This window comes from Salmo salar, chromosome 16, assembly GCF_965601325.2.
Source record: "Salmo salar chromosome 16, fSalSal1, whole genome shotgun sequence".
Taxonomy (NCBI): Eukaryota; Metazoa; Chordata; class Actinopteri; order Salmoniformes; family Salmonidae; genus Salmo; species Salmo salar.
The window spans coordinates 24,054,286-24,081,397 of record NC_138306.1 but is presented as its reverse complement, the minus strand read 5'-3'; the positions used below and the strand labels follow the sequence as shown (position 1 = coordinate 24,081,397).

The window sequence follows — 27,112 nt, the reverse complement described above, 5'->3', positions numbered from 1 at the left end:
TAGATCCGTGCAGATGAGGGAGAGGAGACAAGGAAATGAAACCACTGTGTACTATGTCAACTGTAATATCTGAGAATATGTCTGACCAAAGAGAGTAAAGGACATTGAACTATAGAAGAACGGTAGAAAGCTTCGAGTATTTACGCCCTCTTCTGACCAGCCCTGGTATGACACTATTGGTCAATTCCACACACGTTCCAACCAAAATGTTACTTCTCCGAAAGACACACGCATACATACAGGTTTTGGAGAGGTGCGACGGGCTGCCACATTGTGGACCGGGGAACTGTTGTTGTGGGGGGTTAAGTGCCTTGATCAAGGGCACAACGCCAGATAATGGCATCTAGGATTTGATGCCAGCAACACACCGGTTGCCAGCTCACTTACTCCAGGATATTTTTCCGGAGAACTGGCAAACCTCCGGTTGCTGACTTGCCTCTCTAACCGCTAGGCTACCTGTCGCCCCTCTGATTCTGGTGCTGCTCAGTCAAAATGCTTTAAAGCTCACAAGGGGGACTGAGCATTTGTACACTCCAGGGAAAGTGGAAATAATCAGGCCACAAACCAGTAGTAAAACAGATGATTTTAAAGGAGTTTGTTTTCATATTTTTGTTTATTTCTTTACTAAAGTTACAAGGGAAGCACATTTATTCATTAACTTATTTGCCTTTAAAAATGTGGGAATTTCTGGTCTTCTACATCCTTAAAGGATTAAAACAAATCCAACAAAACATTTCAAATACAGTATATATATATCTATTATTGAAAGGGAGTTAATACACATACTGTAATGACTGTGTCCTGACGCTAAATAGCTATAGGGAAAGGGTCCAGTCCACTCACTGATTGTTGCTTCCAACTCAGCGAACAGTGAGAGCAGACATTACCTATTTTCTTCAGATGTTCGTTGTTCTGCTTTTGTGCAGAATACATGTTTTTCCTCAAATTGTGCTCAATTTGCTAATAGCCAACAAAGTTACACACTATGGCTGTTCTCTTGTGTTAACCATTACAATACATGTAATACAGTGTCTGGTGCCCATGTTATTGAGCCACAGTTAGCATAATGCTAAAACTACACTCAATGTATTAGGATGCTAATGCTAACTCCAACCATCTCAATGCTGAGGCTTTCCCATGTCAGTACAGACATGGGAATGCAATATTATTTCTCAAAGAAATGTCATTTTCCTGTTCTTATTTTAATGGAGGCAAAAGACAAATTACAGGCAAATATCAACAATAGCTTCATCATCATGTGGGACTGCAGTGTGGGGTCTGTTCTGTCATCTGTAACTTCACCCTGCACCCCAATACTTAATGATGTTGACTATATTATTATACATTTGACAGTTGTTGTATTTTGTGAAAATGAAAACAAAGGGATTAAATAAATGGTGATTCAATTCTTATGTGTACGACTAGGATGTCCCCAATGAAAGCTATGATGAGTTTTCTTAAAGAAATACAGATGACATCTCGTCTTATGTGACCTGGGACAAGAGGCCAGTACACACCCCTTTAACAGGCTTTACGTCAGTATTACGGCAGTGTTTTGAAGCATTATGACATCTGCTTTGAGCAAAGAGTCAACATTATTATGGCAATAATATACACCCGGCTCCTAAAGTTTAGGACCTCGACCTTTTTCAGTTACTGTACCCATCACTAGTAGCATATTGAATTGATGCACAATGTTTAGAAAATCATATCTGTCATGTACAGAAGGGACAATATCCTCTTGTGTGGAATAGACACCCATTCACATTACATTTCTATCTGAAAGTCTCATATAGAATGTGCCCTATAGAATATCATAGGATTAAGCACACCAATCTGGGGATATGATTGGGCCCATGTACTGTACTGTGGCATGAATGGGACACCCTGTGTAGGTTGATGAGCCTTGACCAACCTCTCCATGAACACAATAGTAGGAGAGGAGAATCCTGGAGCACTCCCTAAAACACTGCTTGCCAGTCTGGGTATGTAGCTGTACTCATCTAGCCTGGGTGCCAGACAGTGTGTTTCTGCTTTAGCCCAACATGGCGCCAAAACAGTGAACAAAAGAGTTGGCCACAGCAGAAACAGCCAGACACCCAGGCTAGATAAGTTCACTTGCACACTGACAATGCAAACAGAAGAGACTATTTGCATAAGAGAAAGGATACAGAGATGCAACATGCCTTTGGAGGATCAGATTCAAATCAGGAGAAGAAAAAAACAAATCTAATTAAAACTAAATGCTTCACCTTTACAGGACAATTCTCTTTGAAAGTAGCTTGCTATAGAAGGAATAAAACCATAGATTATAATAGGATTCACCATCTGGCACATTAACTAGCACTACGCAAGTCAAATACCTATTATAGTTGAACACAAGCAACAGGCAAAATTCCTCTACACCCCACAAGTCCCCAGGTACTCCTCAACACCTCCCAGCCCTGTCACACAACAACCCAATCCAACCCCTAGATCAGGGCAGTCCCGTTTTATCTACAGAGGGCCAGTGGTGTGGCTCCTGTACCAACCAACATACCTGATTCAACTAATCATAGTCTTCCATAAAGACTGAGAGAAGTCCAAACCAGTGTGTTAGTGCTTGGATGGAATGAAGCCTGGCCATGCACTGGCCCTCAGTGTGTATACGACTGGACACCGCTGACATCTAGATAGAAACCCATCCATCTCACATGAGGTGTCTTTTCTAGATTTCTACAGCAAATAAGCTCAACAAAGCACTACACAACTTCACTTCTGGATCATGCCACAAGGTACAAAAGGATGCGTAGAGAATGAAACACTTTCCTAAAACGGAGAGGAGGAGGGATAAAGGAGTGTCTGGTGGACAACAGTGGGAGTTTGTTTAGTGACAGACAGCTCCTGGTTTGATAGTACTTCATCTCTGTGGTTCTCTCATCCAGAGCAACAACAGTTTGTCATGCTGTGTGTGTTAGGGTTGTCACGGAGACGAGAAACTACTATGGCTCTAGTAGTCCGTTTCGTTTCCACCTGGGTCAGTTGGGTCTAACAACATGAGGTTCTCTCACACACACACACACACACACACACACACACACACACACACACACACACACACACACACACACACACACACCACCCCCCCACCTCTCAGGTGTTAAGTGTGGTAGGTTGTCTTTGGTTGGTGAGCTGGTGCTCCTGTCTACAGGGTGAAAGGCTTGTTTACAGAACAGTTTCTATGACAACCAGGGTGTGGTGGGTTGATAGGCTTGTATACTGGCCTCTGGGGCAAGGCCTGAAAGATGGGTCAACAACAGCCATATTGGATAGGTGGATCTGGATGAAACCCACAAACTGATCTTCAGGAATGAGTGATCAGGTTACTGATGGTAGCTTCCAACCCCACCCAAAGGAAGGCAGAAAATGACTTTCGAAACTGTGTAATTCCTTATTGTGGAAATAACTCCAGAGAGAGGGGGCCTTGCACTAGAGACAGAGAGCTTCTGGTAGAGCATGGGGAGGGGGAACAAGCTGTAACTGTTGAAACAGTGTTTCACTCACCAAATACAGAACAATTCTGAGAATTAAAAATCTAAACTGTGGTGGTGGGGGGGGGGGGGGGGGGTTACTGAGTGTAAACATTCCATCCGTCTCCGTCATGACAATGACAGTCTGACAGTCTTGTCTTCCCATGATGCTTTGCTCTCGCCCTATCGTCGGTTCCATCATGGTTGGGTCAAAGGTTAATCAGAATATCACCCAGGCCGCAGGAGGGCATCTAGGATCCTGGGGATGCTACACTCCTTTCTGGGTAGGAGGGGGTAATAATGTGGGTGGGGTGGTGTTGGTAGAGGGCTATGAGTAAGTAATAAAGAATACCTAGACGAGGGGGAGACTGACATTTCACACCGCCACTTCTCATACATATAATCCATAAAAATCCTTGTTTGTTTAGTAATAAAACAATTGCCTTGTTTAAATATGAATATAATAGTTTGCTTCTGCTCTTTAGGAAATGATAGTTCGTGTGGGTGAGGGGAGGGCGGTTGCCAGCCCTTCACTACAACTCCATGTCCTGAGCCTCATCCTCAGAGAAGTCAGACATGGAACTCTCAGACGAGGAGTCACCTCCCTCCTCCTGCTCCTTTAGAGCCTCCTCTGTCGCATACTTTTGGAGATACTCTGGAACAGAGAGAAGGAAAAGAGTCAGACAGTCGATCGTGTGTGTGTGTGTGTATGTAAATACAGTATGTATATGTGTGTGCCTCACCTTTGATCTTTTGTTTGTAGTCCTCTGGCCGGTGCAGGTACATGGCGGCAGCGTCTCCGTTGAGAGGGTCGATGGGGTTGGGGTAGGCCAACAGCTGGGGCAGGAATGACTCAAAGATGTTGGTCAGGTCTGCAAGGGGAGGAGGGACGACCAGTGTTTTACATTATGGGGGTTAAAGAGGTGCTAATGTGCAACCTTTGGCTCAAGGCAAACACTCAATGAGCTGTACTAATTGCACAATTAGTAGAACCGTACAAGTTGAACTGCAAAAAAAAACCCGCCACATCACAAGTATTTCATTCGGAGGTTAGTTGGCCTCACAATTTTGCGTTTCATATCCAGTCCTGTCATGACAAACGACTACTAGGTCTCTGTTCAGCTCTCACCATCAATACAACAGCCTATCTGCTACAAGCAGTGAATGGGCCAACAACTCAAACCAGAACGGGTGATCTGTTTCAGTCATGTTAAAACCGATTGACCCTGCCAAAAAATACATATATAATGCCACGTCTGGTATGTCCCACTGACACAGTGTTCCTAATCGTTGAAACAAGAGTACAAATCACAGTAACAAGGTAAATTCCTTGTACGGTTAAATTGCTAGCTCAGTTTTCAATGATAGGAATTTCTGTATGACAATCATGCCATATAAAAGCCTTATAAACACTAAGTTGTTTTCCTAGTCGGTTGCTCTTATGTCAGCTCCTCACAGCTGCTCCCAGCAGCCACCAGCCCAGACATGATCATAGAGAAAGGGTACAGTATGTACAGTGAGGGAAAAAAGTATTTGATCCCCTGCTGATTTTGTACGTTTGCCCACTGACAAAGAAATGATCAGTCTATAATTTTAATGGTGGGTTTATTTGAAGAGTGAGAGACAGAATAACAACAAAAAAATGCAGAAAAACACATGTCAAAAATGTTATAAAATGATTTGCATTTTAATGAGGGTTAATAAGCATTTGACCCCCTCTGCAAAACATGATTTAGTACTTGGTGGCAAAACCCTTGTTGGCAATCACAGAGGTCAGACGTTTCTTGTAGTTGGCTACCAGGTTTGCACACATCTCAGGAGGGATTTTGTCCCACTCCTCTTTGCAGATCTTCTCCAAGTCATTAAGGTTTCGAGGATGACGTTTGGCAACTCGAACCTTCAGCTCCCTCCACAGATTTTCTATGGGATTAAGGTCTGGAGACTGGCTAGGCCACTCCAGGACCTTAATGTGCTTCTTCTTGAGCCACTCCTTTGTTGCCTTGGCCGTGTGTTTTGGGTCATTGTCATGCTGGAATACCCATCCACGACCCATTTTCAATGCCCTGGCTGAGGGAAGGAGGTTCTCACCCAAAATTTGACGGTACATGGCCCCGTCCATCGTCCCTTTGATGCGGTGAAATTGTCCTGTCCCCTTAGCAGAAAAACACCCCCAAAGCATAATGTTTCCACCTCCATGTTTGACGGTGGGGATGGTGTTCTTGGGTTCATAGGCAGCATTCCTCCTCCTCCAAACACGGCGAGTTGAGTTGATGCCAAAGAGCTCAATTTTGGTCTCATCTGACCACAACACTTTCACCCAGTTGTCCTCTAAATCATTCAGATGTTCATTGGCAAACTTCAGACGGGCATGTCTATGTGCTTTCTTGAGCAGGGGGACCTTGCGGGTGCTGCAGGATTTCAGTCCTTCACGGCGTAGTGTGTTACCAATTGTTTTCTTGGTGACTATGGTCCCAGCTGCCTTGAGATCATTGACAAGATCCTCCCGTGTAGTTCTGGGCTGATTCCTCACCGTTCTCATGATCATTGCAACTCCACGAGGTGAGATCTTGCATGGAGCCCCAGGCCGAAGGAGATTGACAGTTCTTTTGTGTTTCTTCCATTTGCGAATAATCACACCAACTGTTGTCACCTTCTCACCAAGCTGCTTGGCGATGGTCTTGTAGCCCATTCCAGCCTTGTGTAGGTCTACAATCTTGTCCCTGACATCCTTGGAGAGCTCTTTGGTCTTGGCCATGGTGGAGAGTTTGGAATCTGATTGATTGCTTCTGTGGATAGGTGTCTTTTATACAGGTAACAAACTGAGATTAGGAGCACTCCCTTTAAGAGTGTGCTCATAATCTCAGCTCGTTACTTGTATAAAAGACACCTGGGAGACAGAAAACTTTCTGATTGAGAGGGGGTCAAATACTTATTTCCCTCATGAAAATGCAAATAAATGTATAACATTTTTGACATGCGTTTTTCTGGATTTTTTTGTTGTTATTCTGTCTCTCACTGTTCAAATAAACCTACCATTAAAATGATAGACTGATCATTTCTGTCAGTGGGCGGCAAAACGTACAAAATCAGCAGGGGATCAAATACTTTTTCCCCCTCACTGTACCCATGTCAAGGAACAAACCATTCAGTGAGTTTCAAACATTTCCAAACTGAAGTGGTAGCATGTCCATTGTGTTCATTTTGAAATAAATTCTGAACTGTTACTCACCATACAGGGCTGTCCACGTCTGGTTGATGACATCTAGACACACCGTCCCTGACCTGAAGGAGGGGAGATGAGAGAGCAGAAAATAAACAGAATTGTGAGCAGCATTTTGTGATTTAACACACATGATGTTTAACTGATAAGATTGTCCAGGCCTATACGTCAACATACCGTACATTAGTTGCAAACTACTAAAACGATATCATCAAAATAAACTTACGCTTCATCAATGTTGGGATGAAAGATTTTATTAATGAATCCTGTGAGGAGAACAATGAAGTTAGTTTTCATAGAAAACCTGTGTTATTGTAATTTCCACAATGCTTTAACCAGTTATGTTTATTAGTTTCTATTACATAGAGAGTGTTGTGACAGATGCATTTTGATACTGTACCTATAGATGGAGACTTGAAGGGGTATTTGTCCGGTAGGTCTACTCGTACCTTCCATACACCTCCTTCATACGGTGCTAAAAAACAACATTCGATTAGAAACACACACACACACACCACACACACACACTGGGAGGAAGATTGCCTCCATATAGCATACCATACAGATCTTTGCATAGACACAATGAGCCCAGTGAGAAGCCAGCGGAAGTTACTAGGCTGTTTATGAAAACACTTACTTCCTTGAGGGCCGTAGAACTTGACCACAAACTCATTGAGTCCGCTGAGGATGGTTACCTCATGCTTGCTCTCGATGCTGAGCACTTGTTAAGGAAAAGACACGACTGAACGTGACTAACGAGAAGGCTACAGTACAAACAACACACATTTTAAATGAAAGTAAACAAGCCAATTAAAATGAGCCACAATCAGAATCCAAATAGTTGGGTGAACTGGGCTCTGTCCCAAACGGTACTGAACAAAAGTAGTGAGATAAATAGGGTGCCACTTGGGACTCAGCCCTGGTCTGAGGTCAGTAGAACCAGTGTGTGTGTGTCTGAGAGAGATACACTCTGGACTAAGGTCAAACATAGGATCGATAACGCCAGCCGTGGAGGCTGATCAATAATGTAGTGATCAGACTCAGCCAACACACACAGCTCAGCTTACACACAAACACTTACGCTAACCAAAACTAACCACACACATAACTAATACTTTACCTCACTCTCTTACAACAAACAATGTCATATTACAACCAGAAATAGCCTAACTTCACACAATAACCAGAACGAACCGACACCCTCAGGCTCTACCCAGAACTAACCAACTGCGGGTATCAGCTTCTCTTCTTGGGAGAATAGGAACCGAAACAACAGGAAAGCCCCAGTGTCCCATCAACTAGTCTAGGCCTATGGGAGACAATGCTCTGGCCTGATGAGGACCCCCGCTGTGGAGCTACATGCTGAGCATCAGTCACCAGGGTCTATGGATGGAAACACCTTCCACATTCTGACACCTGTGCCCTGTATTGTTTTGACCAATGAATTGTGACAGTTCAGTTGGCCAATGTTCAAGTTCACCTGGGTGAAAGAGATGAGGCTAAAAGAAGGAAAGGAATGGGAGAGAAGAAAATAAAGAGAGTGAGACTCTTCAAACTTACTAAACGTTTCGTAAAAATACAGACGGCTATACTTATTACTCAAATGTAAACTTGCTTACTTGCTACTTCTCAACCCCTACTTCCGGGGGCAGCGCACAACATTCACCTGACAGTTGCCCCCCTTGAAGCAGGGCAAACACAATTGTCTCATTGAGCAAACACTCCTACAGTATAAATAGTAATAGCAGAGCTGAAATGTAGACATTTTCCTTATATTTGAGACTTATTTTATTGAGTTTTTACCTGAAATTGCAGTAACAGCCTGTTACATTCTGAAATTGTCGCAGTAGCTGCCAGATGCAGTGGCCCTCAGTGTGTATACGACTGGACACCGCTGACATCTAGATAGAAACCCATCCATCTCACATGAGGTGTCTTTTCTAGATTTCTACAGCAAATAAGCTCAACAAAGCACTACACAACTTCACTTCTGGATCATGCCACAAGGTACAAAAGGATGCATAGAGAATGAAACACTTTCCTAAAACGGAGAGGAGGAGGGATAAAGGAGTGTCTGGTGGACAACAGTGGGAGTTTGTTTAGTGACAGACAGCTCCTGGTTTGATAGTACTTCATCTCTGTGGTTCTCTCATCCAGAGCAACAACAGTTTGTCATGCTGTGTGTGTTAGGGTTGTCACGGAGATGAGAAACTACTATGGCTCTAGTAGTCTGTTTCGTTTCCACCTGGGTCAGTTGGGTCTAACAACATGAGGTTCTCTCACACACACACACACACACACACACACACACACACACACACACACACACACACACACACACACACACACACACACACACACACACACAGTTGTATTCTGAAATTGTCGCAGTAGCTGCCAGATGCACTGAGCCAAGTAAAACTGTGGAAACCCATCCCCACCACCAAAAACATGTAAAACAGGATATGTTTTATAACATTGTTTGGTGATTTCAGATGTGGCACCACAGGTCCTAGTGTATGAATTGTTTTCCTGGGGCCCAATTCTTCCTGATCGGGTAGCAGGCTAACCTAACCAACTCCCACCCTAGTTGTAGCAAATGACATAGTAATAAAACGGCTGGAAAAAACAAAACGGTTTTATATGGGCTTTGATGGGACAAGATTATTTTTCTAAATCAGGCCATATGATTATTGATTTATTTTTACACATGGAAAAACTCCTACCCTAGGGAGGATGAAAACATTAAAACCCTTTACACAAAAACAAAAAAATGTGATTGAACAAAAAACAAGGCTGAGCTCGCTGTATTGCAAGGGCATTACGTAGGCCTCTGCATCTATAATTAAAAAGATACTCATACAGTATGTCATCACTATTGTGTTCATTTATTAATTCCAGTCAATCATTTGTTATATAAAGCTGTAGGTAGCCTAGCCACCCGAAGTGTGAATATACATCAAATTTGATCAAATTCAAATTCTCAGAACACAAATAAATGTGCCTATTTTAGGCTATAAATTTATAGCTTAGGCTACAAAAACATGCCATTACGTTTCCCCAGGCCCAGATGGATCAGAGCGTATAGGCTTCTCTAGGCTACCTGCAGCTGTGGATGTTATCAGTAGGCTACAGTTGATCAGACTGAAGATCAGACTAATTGTGCACGTTGGCAAATCATGTGGCATTTTAGTAAAAAAATAAACATTTGGGTGGTGGGTTTGGGCTTCCAAATAAAACAGCTTGGTCGTGGTGAATTCCCTTATACGCTCATTTTCAGTTGCATTTTGCTTTTACCACGTAATGATTTGCATGATATTGATAAAAACGAAGCCTGGTTTGTTGTAATGTTGTAAGGTAGGCCTGCTGTACTTTTACATGCATGTGAAAGGGTTCATCTGTAATTTTTTATAGGCTAACGTTACTTGATGATGACATGCTGTTACAGCAACTCTTTGCTTTTGTCTTGAAGCTAAAATGTAATGAGTGTAGTCAACAGATGAGAAGATAAACCCTTTAATTGACTGCACATACATGCTTGTGAATTGTTGCATTATTCCATAGTGTAATATGGTTTGGTTGCATTATTTAATAATGTAATATGTTTTAGAAGAAAAGTTTGTCATTGTGGAATAGTTTGTGCTGACTAGTGCCTACTGTGATATTTACGGTCAATTTGAGCTGCAGACCAAGAATGTTGTGTTGACAACGAAAGGCAAGGATGTAATGTGAATGAAAAAGTAGAATTCTCTTTTGCCACTCCGCTCCTCTCCTTCATATCTCGTAGTGGGAATAGGGCCATAGAGATAGCTAGATAACATGATAGATCTCTAAACATAACTCGCCACTCCAGTCCACATCAAGAGGATTTTACTTCAGTTTTTATTTAATCTCATTCATTTCTGTATCACCCACCAAGAGCACAGGAGCCATGGAGGACATGCAGCCCCCCAATGTTAGAAGCAGGTAAAATGGTCCACCCAATACATTTTTTCAAAAGTAATAATTATGAATCGATTCGTTGAGGGACTTTTTTGGGGGGGGGGGGGGGCTCCGCTGCTGGAACGTGAATCCCTTCCCCGCCCCCACTGACTGTTTCGTTCTCACTCTGTTGTTACAAGCAGTGTGGCAGAGTGTGAGTGAGAGAAAAAAAACACTGTGCAGCACCGCCATCATTACTCACCGCACCGGGGAAAGTAATTGTTGTTGGCACCAACAAAGTAAGTTCAAGTAAAGTGCATGAATGTAAATAAACTTTGATGTTAGAATGAACGTGAACAACTATAAGCTTTATCCTGGCTAGTAGCTTACATTTACAGTAGTAATTTTTAGCTGTGTCAAATTTGATCTAACTAGCTAACGCTGAATAATATGATGGCGCTGCAGTGAATAGCAGCCGTTTTACAGGCTCCAGACTAATTCTGCTATTTATTTTGAAACTTTTTTTTGTAAATAATAGGGTTTCTCAAAACGCATACTACCGTGCTCCGAGGACGCAAATTGGAGCACAGAAGGGTTGGAGTATGAATCAAAATTAAAGTATGCCAAACTGAGCACGAAGTATGCACAGAAATATGATGCAACCACGTAAAAAATGTATTGAAATTAATGGCGGACATTATTTGAGCTGAAGCGAGTGACAGTAAACTCAGACTTTGGAATTAAATGTTGCCCATTCACATCTCATATGTTGCCTGACTACAATATTTTATCTTGATACGTTAATAAATACATACTGTGTTAATTTTGGCATGTTTACCTGCTTACAATACCCACTGTAGTGTGCGTAGATCGCAAGCCATAGTAAGTCAATAGGGCTAACTGGCTAGCTACTACTGTTAGCTAGCCAGATAGCCACAAATAATTGTTAGCTAGCTAGCTACCTTTGAAGAATTGACATCTACCATGCATAACATTAGTCTTAAGTCATTTTCACCTGTTAAACTATCTGATTAGACAGATTATTACGATTCACATAGCTAGCTGATAGTTCTGAAGTAAAATATTTGCTTTGTGTATATTTTGTTTCGTCTCTATTGCCATTGTCCTAACTGGAAGGTTTAGTGAATGGGTAAGTCCATAGTATGTCAATAGGGCTAAATGGCTAGCTAGCTACCCACGGAAAATTGACATCGACCTTGCATAACATTAGTTTTAGGTCATTTTAGCCTGTTTAACAAGCTGGCTAGCTAAATTATTATTCACATGTAGCTAGCTGATAGTTACAAAGTAAAACGTTTGCTTTGTGTATATCTTGTTTCTTCTCCATTGTTGCCATTGTCCTGGCTAAAAGAAGGTTTAGTGAATGGGAGGTGCAGCGTAAGATAATACAGTAGGGGAAGTGTGATTGCTTCTCAAATTAATTCTAGTCTACATATTGAGAAACACCCAATGTCTCCGCCATCATTTCCTATTCTTATGACCGAAAACAGCTTCTTGGCATCAGAACAGTGATCACTAACCTCGATTTGGAAGAGCATTTCTACTTCAACGAGTCGGCAGTTCTGGACGTCCTGCTTACTCTGGAATAGGGCCCTTACCACCGGGACTCGAAAGAGGAAACAACGGCACAAGTGAGGCAAATAAGCCGGCATCCAGACGAGACTACGCTGGCGAACAAATAAACAGCCTCTACCCTCCGTTCTATTGGCAAACGTGCAATCACTCGAGAACAAACTGGACGAGCTCCACTCAAGACTATCCTATCAACAGGACTTGAAGAACCGTAATATTCTGTTTCTCAGAGTCATGACTGAACAAGGACACAGATAATACACATTTCTCTGGTTTTTCCATGCATCATCTAAACCAGACAGCAGCTTCGGGTAAGTTGAACGGGGGAGGAGTTTCTCTTTATTAACAACAGCTGGTGTGCAATCTCTAATGTCAAGGATGTCTCGAGTTTTTGCTCACCTGAGTTAGAATACCTCATAAGCTGTAGACCATACTATGTACCAAGAAAGTTTTTCATCTATATTTTTCGTAGCGGTCTATTTACCACCACTCAACAAGCTGTATAGGGCCACATGCAAACCACAAAATCCACATGGAGTTTCCCGTGGCCGGTGATTTTAATGCAGGGAAACTGAAATCCGTTTTACCAGCATGTCACCTGTGCAACTAGAGGGGACAAACCTCTTGATCACTTTAACTCCACACACAAACTCATACAAGGCTCTCCCTTGGCCTCCCTGACCATAACTAATCTGACCATTACTATATCCTCCTGATTCCTGCTTACAAGCAAAAACTCCAAAAGGAAGTACCAGTGGCACATTTAATATGGAAGTGGTCCGATGCAGATGCTAAGGTACAGGACTGTTGTTTCGCTAGCACAGATTAGAATATGTTCCGGGATTCTTCCGATAACATTGAGGAGTTTACCATATCAGTCACCTGCTTCATTAATAATTGCATCGACGACATCGTCCCCACAGTGACCATACGTAATTATCCCAACCAGAAGCCATGGATTACAGGCAAAATCCACACTGAGATAAAGGCTAGAGCTGCTGCTTTCAAGGACCGGGTTGCAAAATAAATGGGAGGAGATTTTCGATGTACCAATTCCATGGCACATGGTTTATGAACTGGTACAAAAAAACTACACTCGACTCAGAGTTTTTCAATTTATTACATAAAATTCTTGCTACCAACAGAATGCTATATATATGGGGCATACAACAATCTCAGCTCTGTAGATTTTGTTGCGAAGAGACAGAATCAATAATAAATAGCCTGCCCAACTACCTCATCCCCATACTGTTATTTTTTTTTGCTCTTTTGCACCCCAGTATCTCTACTTGCACATCATCATCTGCACATCTATCACTCTAGTGTTAATGCTGAATTGTAATTATTTCGGTACTATTTATTGTCTTACCTCCCTAATCTTACTACATTTGCACACACTGTATATAGATTTTTCTATTGTGTTACTGAGTGTACGTTTGTTTATCCAATGTGTAACTCTGTTGTTGTTTTTGTCACACTGCTTTGCTTTATCTTGGCCAGGTCGCAGTTGTAAATGAGAACTTGTTCTCCACTGGCCTACCTGGTTAAATAAAGAAAACAATTTTAAATAAAAACTGAGCTCAAGGCTAGAGCTGCCGCTTTCAAGGACCGGGACACTAATCCAGACGTTTATAAGCAATCCCACTACAACCTCCGACGAGCCAACAAACAGGCAAAGCACCAGTACAGGACTAAGACCGAATCCTACTACGCCGTCTCTGACCAGGGTTCGTACAAACAGTGGCAAGTCAAAATCAAGGACCTTCAAGTACTTTTTCAAACACTAATATTCGCCACCAGATGCCAGTATATCGCCACAACCTCATGAAAAAAACAACTTAGTATTCAACACTACCTGACAAGTTCTACTCAATAATACATTGTTTTACTACATACATGAGTGGTAAGTCAGTACTGACGATGCTGTAATTTGAGTAGTGATGAGCAGAGTTTTTGTACATGCCTACTGGTGAACATATTTCATATTAGCATTACTACACAATTCCAGCTTAATGACTTTTTATTGGGCATTTGGGAATCTACTATTTAATAGCTACAAAAAAAGTGTCTTGCTTCCGACTGGCAGCTTTAGGGAGAAGGGCGGGTGGGCTGTATGAGGAAAACGGCATGTGAACGGCACCAGAACAGCAGGAGCATGGCTGCTGCTTGATAAAGCGGAATATCGTTTGCGCTCCTTGAATGAGGCGATTGGCAAAATAAAACTCTGGGATGTTGCTGCAGAGAAAAAAGTCATAATGTAGAACTGGCGCCAGCGCAGGATGCAGCGATTTGTCTTTCCCCTTTCATGTGGCTCTTCAGGGCCGATTCACCCATGCTCGCAATGTCAAAGTCTGACGCAATTTCTGCACCTTACACGGTGTGGGTTGGTTGGATCCAGTGATGTAGTGGTAAAAAGGTGGTAAACTATACTGAACAAAAATATAGAACGCATGTTTCATGAACTGAAATAAAATATATTTTTTAATTAAATACGTACAAAAAGGCAGGATTGAATCTACATTTTAGCTATTGATGTGACATTTGGCAGCACCTAATCAGTCAGTTCTATAGCTGCCTGGCTGAGCGGCAGTGTGGATGGAATGAGCGATCTTGCCTGGAAACCACAGTGCGAAACACGTGAGGAAATAAAAAACTCTGTTGTCTGCCTATAAATTAAATTTGCAAGACCAATACGTTTTCATAAACATATTTGATCATTATCTGTTCTCCTCTCATTTTAATTCAAGTTTTTTTCTTGTACCAACTTGAGAAAATGTGTGATTTTCAAGGTATACCAGTACTTTAATTTTATAGTGCCAAATTCAAGTACTTTAAGCACCTTAAGCACCTTGTGCGAACCCCGTCTGACACTTGTCCGATGTGGCAGGGTTTGCAAACTCTCATGGATTACAAAAGGGAAACCCAGCCGCAAGCTGCCCAGTGACACAAGCCTACCAGACGAGCTAAATGCATCGAAGCGAGCATAGAATGCAAGCAACACTGATCCATGCACTGATGAAATGCTTACTTATGAGCCCTTAACCAACAATGCAGTTTAAAAAAAAAAATACAGCTAACAATAAGAAATAAAAGTAACAAGTAATTAAAGAGCAGCAGTAAAATAACAATAGCGAGACTATATACAGGGGGGTACCGGTACAGAGTCAATGTGCGGGGGCATCGGTTAGTTGAGGTAATGTGTACATGTAGGTAGAGTTATTAAAGTGACTATGCATAGATAACAACAGAGTAGCAGCGGTGTAAAAGGGAGGGGCAATGCAAATAGTCTGGGTAGCCATTTGATTAGGTGTTCAGGAGTCTTATGGCTTGGGAGTTGAAGCTGTTTAGAAGCCTCTTGGACCTAGACTTAGCGCTCCGGTATTGCTTGCCGTGTGGTAGCAGAGAGAACAGTCTATGACTAGGGTGGCTGGAGACTTTGACAATTTTTAGGGCCTTCCTCTGACAGCCTGCTATAGAGGTCCTGGATGGCAGGAAGCTTCACCGCTTGGTATGGCAATGCGTCAGGCCGAGCTCCCTGCCATCCAGGACCTCTATAGCAGGCTGTCAGAGGAAGGCCCTAAAAAAATGTTAAAGACTCCAGCCACCCAAGTCATAGAAGGTTCTCTCTGCTACCACACAGTAAGCGGTACCAAAGTCTGGAACCAACAGGACCCTGAACAGCTTCTCCCCCCAAGCCATAAGCTGCTAAATATTTAACCAAATAGCTACCCGGACTATCTGCATCAACCACCTTTTGCATTAACTCTTTTGACTCATCACCAGGGTTGGGTAGGTTACTTTCTAAATGTTATCCGTTAAAGTTACTAGTTACCTGTCCAAAATTGTAATCAGTAATGTAACTTTTGGATTAACCAAACTCATTAACGTAATCTGATTACATTCGGTTAGACTTTTAGATTAGAAGAAGAACAAAATGTATGTTACCAATTGAACGACATCTATTGCAGGATAAATCAATGTCCCAGTTTACATAGCTGGCCATATATGGATGTAAAATGTCACTTTATGGGTTGGTTATGTAGGCTTCTTGTAACCCATCGCTTTCTACTACATACAATAATACGATTCATTTATATCTTTACATTAATAAAGATACAACTACAGCTTTCCCCTTCAAATCAAATCACATTTTATAGGTCACATACACATGTTTAGCAGATGTTGTTGCGGGTGTAGTGAAATGCTTGTGTTCCTAGCTCCAACAGTACACAACAACAGTACACAACAATATACACATAACCTAAAAGTAAAAGAATGGAATTATGTAATATATAAATATTAGGATGAGAAATATAAGAGTGGCATAGACTAAAATACAGTAGTCTATCAAAAGTGTGCAAGTTTGAGCATGTGTCCATTAGGCCTATGGATTATTAAAAAAATTATCAGCATGAATTAGATTGAGCAATAAAAAAATATTTTTCTCTGTGCATTGTTGGGAAGGGCCCGTAATTAAGCATTTCACTGTTAGTCAACTCCTGTTGTTTACGAAACGTGACAAATACTATTTGATTTGGATTGGTCTGGCTGTGTGATAAACTGATAGTGAACGTTTTGAAGCCAAGAATACTTGCTAGCTACATCATAGGGTCATGGCAGGATAGTGACAGCCATGAACCGACAGACAGGCATAGTGAGAAGTACCTTTTCAAGCTCATAGAGTTCAGAGACTGATGATTAGTCAGTGTCAATCAATCTGATCTCTGTTGAAATGACAGCATCTTAAGTCCAGAGGGTGTATTGCATGTGTTAGCTTCATGCAGGAGAGTGGCAGCCATGATTTTATTTTGTGTAGAGTGGAGACTGAATCATTTCTGTTTGACATTTCATGCCTAACTTCTTTCAAATTAAAACAGTTTGTTGCTGATTATTATTACAGTATGATAGCTATTATAAGTTGAAAATATGACATTAAGTTTCAAACCATACAGTATGTAGTGCACCAGTAGGGTAAGCCCAACAAAATATAGGTTTCGACATTTCTAACATATACTGCCCTAATGTTTGTAAGGAAAGTGGAGAGCAAATTAAAGATTAATATCTCATGTTAAGTTGACTTTACTTACAATTTTGTTTAAAAATACGTACAAATATTTGATAAAATGTGTGAAAAGTCTGGACTGGGCTTAATGGGTACCAAGTGTACCCTTTATTAAAGGCCCCTTGTTGTTCCAAATAAGTCCACCTCTTAAATAATACATTTTAATTCATTTCAAAACTTCCAAACTGACATTTCTTATATAATATTTGATCATATTATCTCCCCTAAAGTTAAAATAAACTGATCATTGCTATTCATCGGGGATGTAGCCCTCATAACATCGGTGTGTCCAATCGTATCCACAGAGAAATGTGGACTTTGGCTTTTGTTCTTGCCAACCAGTGCACACCTGACTCTACTAATCAACTAATCATAGACTTCAATCAAGACATGATTAGTTGAATCAGGTGTGTTAATGCTTGGTTAGAACACAACCCTGCACCCACACTGGCCCTCTGTGGCTAAGAAGCATGCACAGCCATGTCCTAACGCAGACAACTTTCAATGAATTCACTGAAAGCTGATTTACATTTGCTGTTCTGCTATTCTTGTTAATTAGTCCAACTTATCTTCTGAAAGCCTGTCTGAAAACGGTTTCAAATCTCCCCCTCTACTGTGTGTTAAAAAGGTACAGGTGGTGGACCTAAACAATGGATGAACCTGGATGAATGAAAGACAACAATGCCCTCACCTGAAAGTGCATGATTAGTCACCCAATTGTCATCTTCTTTTCCCTTATTTGTTTGCATTTTTGGCCACCCCTTGTAGGTATTCTATCCCTGATGTCCTCAACCCTGATCTTATTACTCTCTCTTTGCACCTGTCCATTCAAAACATCTTGGAGGTTGTTTAATTAAATATATCCACAGTAAGTCACACTGGTATTCAGTACAGTATGAATGGCCATGGCCCTAAGACTGATTGGACTGTACCAGAGTAAGTACCCCTCTGCAAGGCCCCCCTTAGCCTTGTAAAGTTGCCCATTTGTAAGTCAGGATTTGTCTATATCCTTTACTCAAAACTCACTAGAAATGAGCATTTAAAACCTGTTTTTCAACAACAAAAAATCTGGGGGCATGCTCCCAGACCCCGGTAGCAAAAACTGTCCCCCCCAACGTCAGAGTCGCTCCTATGCAGCTGTCAGCCATGTATTTATTGGTTTATCTATCTATTATGTTCAGTCTGTCTTGGTTTGCAGCTAGGCTTAAGTCTCCACATCAAGAAAATGTGTTTTTTATTGGGTTTAGGAACAACCTTAACAGGAGCAGGATTGAAGAGCACTGGCCTAGACTAAAGGATGGGAGCAGGGCAGGCAGCAGTGACTGTGACCTACAACAGACAGGACCTATAAATAAGGCTGGCTACAATGCATTGTGGAATGGTGCATCTCTGTCTTGTCTTTCCCCAGGGGGTTGCCTTGAGAGATCTAGGGCCCGGGCCTGTTGCGTGCCCACACAGACAATACCAAACACTGAAAGAGTCAGTAGGTACAAAGGGTAGTGCCTGAAATGGAACCAGGCTCCAGTGTTCCAGAGGTCAACATGACAAACAGTCATGTGTTCTACATTGAGCATGCTCTACATTCACCTAATCCTCTGCTGCCTGGAGTAAACACCAGACATGCCCTCACACTGAGTGGCTGATATACACTACATGACCAAAAGTATGTGGACACCTGCTTGTCGAACATCTCATTCCAAATTCATGGGCATTAATGTGGAGTTGGTCGCCCTTTTGCTGCTATAACACCCTCCACTCTTCTGGGAATACTTTCCACTAGATGTTGGAACATTGCTGCGGGGACTTGCTTCCATTCAGCCACAAAAGCATTAGTGAGATCAGGCACTGATGTCGGGAGATTAGGCCTGGCTCGCAGTCGGCGTTCCAATTCATCCCAAAGGTGTTCGATGGGGTTCTGTGCAGGCCAGTCAAGTTCTTCTACACCGATCTCAACAAAACATTTCTGTATGGACCTTGCTTTGTGCACGGGGCATTGTCATGCTGAAACAGGAAATGGCCTTCCCCAAACTGTTGCCAGAAAGTTGGAAGCACAGAATCGTCTAGAATGTCATTGTATGCTGTAGTGTTAAGATTTGCCTTCACTGGAACGAAGGGGCCTAATCCGAACCATGAAAAACAGCCCCACACTATTATTCCTCCTCCACCAAACTTTACAGTTGGCACTATGAATTTGGCAGGTAGCATTCTTCTGGCATCCGCCAAACCCAATTTGTCCATCGGACTGCCAGATGGTGAAGCATGATTCATCACTCTAGAGAACGCGTTTCCACTGCTTCAGAGTCCAAAGGCAGTGAGCTTTACACCACTCCAGCCAACGCTTGTTATTGTGCATAGTGACCGTAAGCTTGTGTGTGGCTGCTCGACCATGGAAACACATTTCATGAAGCTCCCGACGAACAGTTATTGTGCTGACGTTGCTTCCAGATGCAGTTTGGAACTTGGTAGTGAGTGTTGCAACCGAGGACAGTCCATTTCTACGCGTTACAGCACTCGACAGTCCCATTCTGTGAGCTTGTGTGGCCTACCACTTCCCAGCTGAGCCGTTTTTGCTCCTACATGTTTCCACTTCACAATAACAGCACTTACAGTTGACTGGGGCAGCTCTGGCAGGGCAGAAATTTGACGAACTGACTTGTTGGAAAGGTGGCATTCTATGACGGTGTCACATTGAAAGTCACTGAGCTCTTCAGTAAGGCCATTCTACTGCCAATCCTTGTCTATGGAGATTGCATGGCGGTGTGCTCAATTTTATACACTAGTCAGCAACAGGTGTGGCTGAAATAGCCAAATCCACTAATTTGAAGGGGTGTACACATATGTTTGTGTATATAGTGTATCATGCACATCCCACATTTCTCCACTGGTGCTGGGCTAAAAACACTGGATTTACTGTGTACAGGTTTTTCTACCAGGCTTTACAATGTTCTCTTATCAAATAAGAGAGCAGAGGCTTCACATACTAATATACCAGATCCAGTGCCAGAGACAACAGACTATGCTGATTTGGCAGGCACAAAGGAAAGGAAAGATTTACCACAATACCCAGCCCCCACCTAAACTTCAGGAACACCCACACGTGTATAAACCCACAAATACGCACGTGCATGCGCGCACACACACAAACAAACAAAACATGCTAAGACAAAAAACAAACATCTCAAGATGACACACAATCATGAGAGTATCTCTCCAACACATTCATGTTCCTCACAGCGATGGCAGCTGTCTCAGCCAGTCTCCTGCATCTACAGACACCCCCCCCCCCCAGACAGACCCCTGGCACACTCAATAGGCCACTGCTCATTTGATGTTTAGCCTACTGTACTGTTCATTATTTATCCAGTGGATGAATGTCATGCAATTTATATAAATGTCTTGAGAGAACTTCCCAGGAAGGCAGCTAATTACTCATGATATCCATGCACTGATTTCAAACCAGACAGTATGTATATGCCATGAAGAACTAGCCTGAAAAAGACAGGTGGTTAGGGGGAAGGGAGAAGGAGGATGCAATAGCTTCACTAAAGACCTCACGGCCAGAGGGGAAATCTCATTGTGCATGTTTTCCCAGGTGTATTTAGCAGGTAATCTATCCTGACCTATAGAGTGAGTAGACATCAGAAAACACACACACCGTCATGAGAGATTAGGTTACTAGATATTTTTAAACCCTACAGTGCTATTATCCAAAAGACACCAACCGTCTGTAAGAACAAAATCTAATGTTTTCTCCAAAAACTTGACATTCACACTGAATCATCTCCAATGGATTGATTTCATAATGGCAGGTGGGCCTCAGCTTATGGCCTGCTAGAATGTACTAACAAGTCAGTAGCTAGACCCGTCTATTCCCAACCCCCCCATCCGCTCCCTGTGCAAGCAGGGTTTAGTGTAGGTCAGCGCTATCCGGGGTCCTTCGGACACCCATAGCCTAAACCTTAACCATTTTCCCTGTTCCCAAGAATGGAAAGGTAACTGAACTAAATGACTATCACCCCGTAGCACTCACTTCTGTCATCATGAAGTGCTTTGAGAGACGAGGTCAAGGATCATATCACCTCCACCTTACCTGTCACCCTAGACCCACTCCAATTTGCTTACCGCCCCAATATGTCCACAAACGATGCAATCGCCATCACACTGCCCTATCCGATCTTGACAAGAGGAATACCTATGTAAGAATGCTGTTCATTGACTATAGCTCAGCATTCAACACCATAGTACCCACCAAGCTCATCATTAAGCTCGAGGCCCTGGGTCTGAACCCTGCCCTGTGCAATTGGGTCCTGGACTTCCTGACGGGCCGACCCCAGCTGGTGAAGGTAGGAAACAACACCTCCACTTCGCTGATCCTCAACACTGGGGCCCCACAAGGGTGCGTGCTCAGCCCCCTCCTGTACTCCCTGTTCACCCATGACTGCGTGGCCATGAATGCCTGGCCAAGCACACCTCCAAATTATCAAATTTGCAGACGACAACAGTAGTAGGCTTGATTACCAACAACGATGAAACAGCCTACATTGAGGTGAGGGCTCTGGGAGTGTGGTGTCAGGAAAATAACCTCTCACTCAACATCAACAAAACAAAGGAGATGATCATGGACTTCAGGAAGCAGCAATTGAGAGCATCCTGTCGGGCTGTATCACCGCCTGGTACGGTAACTGCACCACCCACAACCGCAGGGCTCTCCAGAGGGTGGTGCGGTCTGCACAACGCATCACCGGGGACAAACTTCCTGCCCTCCAGGACACCTACAGCCCCCGATATCACAGGAAGGCCAAAAATATAATCAAGGACAAAAACCACCCGAGCCACTGCCTGTTCACCCCACTATCATCCAGAAGGCGAGGTCAGTACAGTCGTGGCCAAAAGTTGAGAATGACACAAATATGAACTTTCACAAAGTTTGCTGCTTCAGTGTCTTTAGATATTTTTGTCAGATGTTACTATGGAATACTGAAGTATAATTACAAGCATTTCATAAGTGTCAAAGGCTTTTATTGACAATTACATAAAGTTGATGCAAAGAGTCAATATTTGCGGTGTTGACCCTTCTTTTTCAAGACCTCTGCAATCCGCCCTGGCATGCTGTCAATTAACTTCTAGGCCACATCCTGACTGATGGCAGCCCATTCTTGCATCATCAATGCTTGGAGTTTGTCAGAATTTGTAGGTTTTTGTTTGTCCACCCGCCTCTTGAGGATTGACCACAAGTTCTCAATGGGATTAAGGTCTGGGGAGTTTCCTGGCCATGGACCCAAAATATCGATGTTTTGTTCCCCGAGCCACTTAGTTATCACTTTTGCCTCATGGCAAGGCAAGTGAGCCCACATCATCCTGGAAAAGGCATTGTTTGTCACCGAACTGTTCCTGGATGGTTGGGAGAAGTTGCTCTCGGAGGATGTGTTGGTACCATTCTTTATTCATGGCTGTGTTCTTAGGCAAAACTGTGAGTGAGCCCACTCCCTTGGCTGAGAAGCAACCCCACACATGAATGGTCTCAGGATGCATTACTATTGGCATGACACAGGACTGATGGTAGCGCTCACCTTGTCTTCTCCGGACAAGCTTTTTTCCGGATGCCCCAAACAATCGGACAGGGGATTCATCAGACAAAATGACTTTACCCCAGTCCTCAGCAGTCCAATACCTGTACCTTTTGCAGAATATCAGTCTGCAGAATATCAGTCTGTCCCTGATGTTTTTCCTGGAGAGAGGTGGCTTCTTTGCTGCCCTTCATGACACCAGGCCATCCTCCAAAAATCTTAAACTCACTGTGCATGCAGATGCACTTACACCTGCCTGCTGCCATTCCTGAGCAAGCTCTGTACTGGTGGTTCCCCGATCCCGCAGCTGAATGAACTTTAGGAGACGGTCCTGGCGCTTGCTAGACTTTCTTGGGCGCCCTGAAGCCTTCTTCACAACAATTGAACCACTCTCCTTGAAGTTCTTGATGATCCGATAAATGGTTGATTTAGGTGCAATCTTACTGGCAGCAATATCCTTGCCTGTGAAGCCCTTTTTGTGCAAAGCAATGATGACGGCACATGTTTCCTTCCAGGTAACCACGGTTGAAGGAGGAAGAACAATGATTCCAAGCACCACCCTCCTTTGAAGCTTCCAGTCTGTTATTCGAACTCAATCAGCATGACAGAGTGATCTCCAGCCTTGTCCTCGTCAACACTCACACCTGTGTTAATGAGAGAATCACTGACATGATGCCAGCTGGTCCTTTTGTGGCAGGGCTGAAATGCAGTGGAAATGTTTTGGGGGGATTCAGTTCATTTGCATGGCAAAGAGGGACTTTACAATTAATTGCAATTCATCTGATCACTCTTCATAACATTCTGGAGTATATGAAAATTGCCTTCATACAAACTGAGGCAGCAGACTTTGTGAAAATTAATATTTGTGTCATTCTCAAAACTTTTGGCCACGACTGTACAGGTGCATCAAAGCTGGGACAGAGAGACTGAAAAACAGCTTCAATCAAGGCCATCAGACTGTTAAATAGCCATTACCAGCACAGAGGCTGCAGCCTACATACAGACTTGAAATCATTGGCCACTTTAATAAATGGAACACTAGTCACTTTAATAATGTTTACAAATCTTGCATTACTTATCTCATATCTCACCACTTCTTCACCATACGGTACCCCATGTATATAGCCCCGCTATTGTTATTTACTGCTTCTCTTTAATTATTTGTTATTCTTATCTCTTACTTTTTTTAATACATTTTTGTAGGTATTTTCTTAAAACTGCATTGTTGGTTAAGGGCTTGTAAGTAAGAATTTCACTGTAAGGTCTACACCTGTTATATTCGGCACATGTGACAAATACATTTGATGTATATACTGTATTCTATACTATCTACTGTATCTCAATCTATGACATTGCTCATCCATATATTTCTTTATTCTTAATTCCATTCCTTTACTTAGACTTGTGTGTATTAGGTATTTGTTGTGAAATTGTTAACATTACTTGTTAGATATTTCTGCCCTGAATGAACAAGAAGCAAAAGCATTTCACCACACCCGCAATAACATCTGCTAAACACGTGTACTGACAAATATAATTTTATTTGAACAATTTTAATTGTCAACGTCAATGGGAGGAGGGGGGGCAAGGAGCCCCGATAGCACCACCCATTTGTTGTCACTAGAGCAGCTGTTTATCTAGTCCCGCCCCCTACCAGTTTCCGGATAGTAACAGGCTGACCAATCAGGGCGCTAGCTGTCGCTGCAGGAGCACAAAAACAAAACAATTCAATTTACGCTGTCTAAACCTAACCTTTAAGGCAAATGTAAAAAACTAAGCGCTAGATAAAAAAAAAAAAATGTAAAGTCCATATACATTCTGATAATTTGGTGAAAAGGGCTACAATTTGGGGCGGCAGGAGCGTTGGGCTAGTAACCGAAAGGTCGCTAGATCGAATCCTCGAGCTGACAAGGTAAAAATCGGTCGTTCTGCCCCGGAACATGGCACTGATCCTAGGCCGTCATTGTAAATAAGAATTTGTTAAATAAAAATACAATAAACGTTAAGAACTAGCGTCAATGAGAACTTTGATCAAATTCAACTTGCTACCATTACATCATAGTTAGCGTTGGGGAACATTATCCCAAACATTATCCACTAAGTTACAACATTTACTACTTTAGGATGGGAATACATTCAACATAAACATGTTCCAATTATTATAGTACATAATTTCCACATGACTCAAGGATGGAAAATCGAACTGGTTAAAAACAAAAACACTGGCAAACTTGACAAGGCAGGGGACATGTAAACGATTTGTAAACAAGAGAACGATGCAATATTACTGATGGTTAATCATGCAGCTAACGTTATAACAGCAGGACTGTCAACATGAATGACTTCACAAGGTCGATATATAATAGCAATCGAAATAGCTTAGATAGGAAAGAAAGGCCAGTAAAAGGACAGACGACCGATAGCACGCAGAAAATGGTGCCTACAAGGCCATCGTCCTTGTTTAGCTTTTCTAGTCATCATCGTTCAAGAGATACAACTAGCTAGCTATGTGTTGCATAAAATAAATCAGGGTTGTGGAAAACAACCAAGGGTTGATGAGAGCATCACTAACATTAAGAAAGCCAATTAGCTTGATAAATGATAACTACAGGTATTGGACGACATTTGGGAAGTTTTCTGATCTGAGCAAACAACTATATAGCAGATATTATTGAGGGTTAAATATTTAGCCTAGATCTGACCCAGCTATGGCTAACTGAAACGAATCGTGTGATGCCTGATCAAAACTAAATGTTTCCTACTTTTGTTGTCAGAAAACCCAACAGCAGCCGTTATTGTTCGCTTACACAACATACTGTATTAGCTAGTTATTTGTGTCATCAGTAACCAATACATGTAATTACAATAGTTGTAGATAGTTGTCACTACAATTTATGATTAACTAAAGACGACAAAGATTGTTTTGCCTGTCTGTTGTTTTTGCTCAGAAAAGGATACAGTTTCACCACGTCGGTATCCATTCGCCTCTTGCCTGGACTTGGCGAAGACATTTTTGTAACGTTATTCCTTAGCTAGCTCGATACTTTACTTCGATGAGGCAAGCTATTCGAACTATATCTTCTGCCTTTTCAGTTTGTCCATCGAACGAAATATTTCAACATTCCTCGCTTTCTCTCAACAACACTAGCAAATGTTTGCAGGGCTGCGTTCAGTAACTACGCTTTTACGTTCTGGAACGTTCAATTGAACGGAAACAGTTGAAAACGGGAAGGGGGGCGCTGTCAGCTTGCCCACTGCCCTTCAAATACGTCACTCATTGGTTCAAGCCACACCCACAGAACGGGAGCAAACGTACCTCAGTCTGTTCAAGAACGTACAATAACATTTTGTGGAAACGTGTCGTTCAGTTCAAACCGTTCCGCAACGTAGCAAACGTTCAGCGAACTGAGCGCACATCAGGTCTACTCTCTCTGCCTAATTCTGTACAAATGTCTGTCCTGAATAAAACTATCCCTCCGCCAGTGACATCAATCCCAACTAAGCCGCATTCATTGACGAGAGAGGAGAGCTTGTGTCGCGTTCATATACTATTCGGAACTAGGAAACTCGGAAATGTCCGACTTGCTTATTTGTAGAAAGCCGCATGTATATAACTACAAACAGTTAGCTATTTCAGAGTTTCCTAGTTCTAACTATCGCTTGAAAGCGGCATTGGAACATAGAAATAGACTTGATTGACAGGACAACCATCGACATCATTTTCTTCCCACAGATGCGAGGGAGAATTTCTACACACAGCGAATTAAAATTACTATGATAAATAATGCTTATGAACCACGGCACCTGGTGAAAACACATCATAAAACAAAATACTCATTAACTCTGGGCTCCCAAGTGATGCAGCATTCTAAGGCACTCCATCTCAGTGGTAGGGGGGTCGCTACAGACCCTGGTTTGATTCCAGGCTGTATCACAACCAGCTGTGATTGGGAGTCCCATAGGGCGGCGCACATTTGTCCCAGCATCGTCCGGATTAGGTTTTGGCCAGGGTAGTCCGTCATTGTAAATAAGAATTTGTTCTTAACTGACTTGCCTGGTAAAATGAAAAAAAATGATGCAGCTGGCTGTTTGTTGGCCTACTGCAAGCTCTTTAAAGGGGGTTTCCTGTAGCCTATAGCAGTGTGGTTAAGGTTATATATATATATATGACATTCATTAAAGGTAAAGAGTGACCCAAGGACCCTGGGGCGCTACAAACTATATCCACATCTAATAAAAT

At 42.4% G+C, this 27,112-nt stretch overlaps 2 protein-coding genes across 7 annotated transcripts in view; one reads left to right on the top strand and one right to left on the bottom strand.

The window, feature by feature from the left end:
* LOC106573381 (genetic suppressor element 1) overlaps nucleotides 1–1,408 on the top strand; it is a 43,942-nt gene extending 42,534 nt beyond the window's left edge. For all 6 annotated transcript variants that reach the window (XM_082962611.1, XM_014148388.3, XM_082962612.1 and 3 more), the window contains one exon: nucleotides 4–1,408. The gene's annotated coding sequence lies outside the window, so the exon portion shown is untranslated. The remainder of the gene's footprint in view (nucleotides 1–3) is intronic.
* Nucleotides 595–26,116, bottom strand: LOC106573382 (ubiquitin-conjugating enzyme E2 H). The gene is made up of 7 exons (XM_014148395.3): nucleotides 25,831–26,116; nucleotides 7,367–7,443; nucleotides 7,130–7,204; nucleotides 6,956–6,995; nucleotides 6,739–6,791; nucleotides 4,253–4,381; nucleotides 595–4,164 (listed from the first exon to the last, which is right to left on the bottom strand). The coding sequence occupies exons 1-7, from the start codon at nucleotides 25,881–25,883 to the stop codon at nucleotides 4,043–4,045; spliced, it is 549 nt and encodes a 182-aa protein (XP_014003870.1). The 5' UTR covers nucleotides 25,884–26,116; the 3' UTR covers nucleotides 595–4,042.
* Between the last annotated feature and the right edge of the window lie 996 nt (nucleotides 26,117–27,112).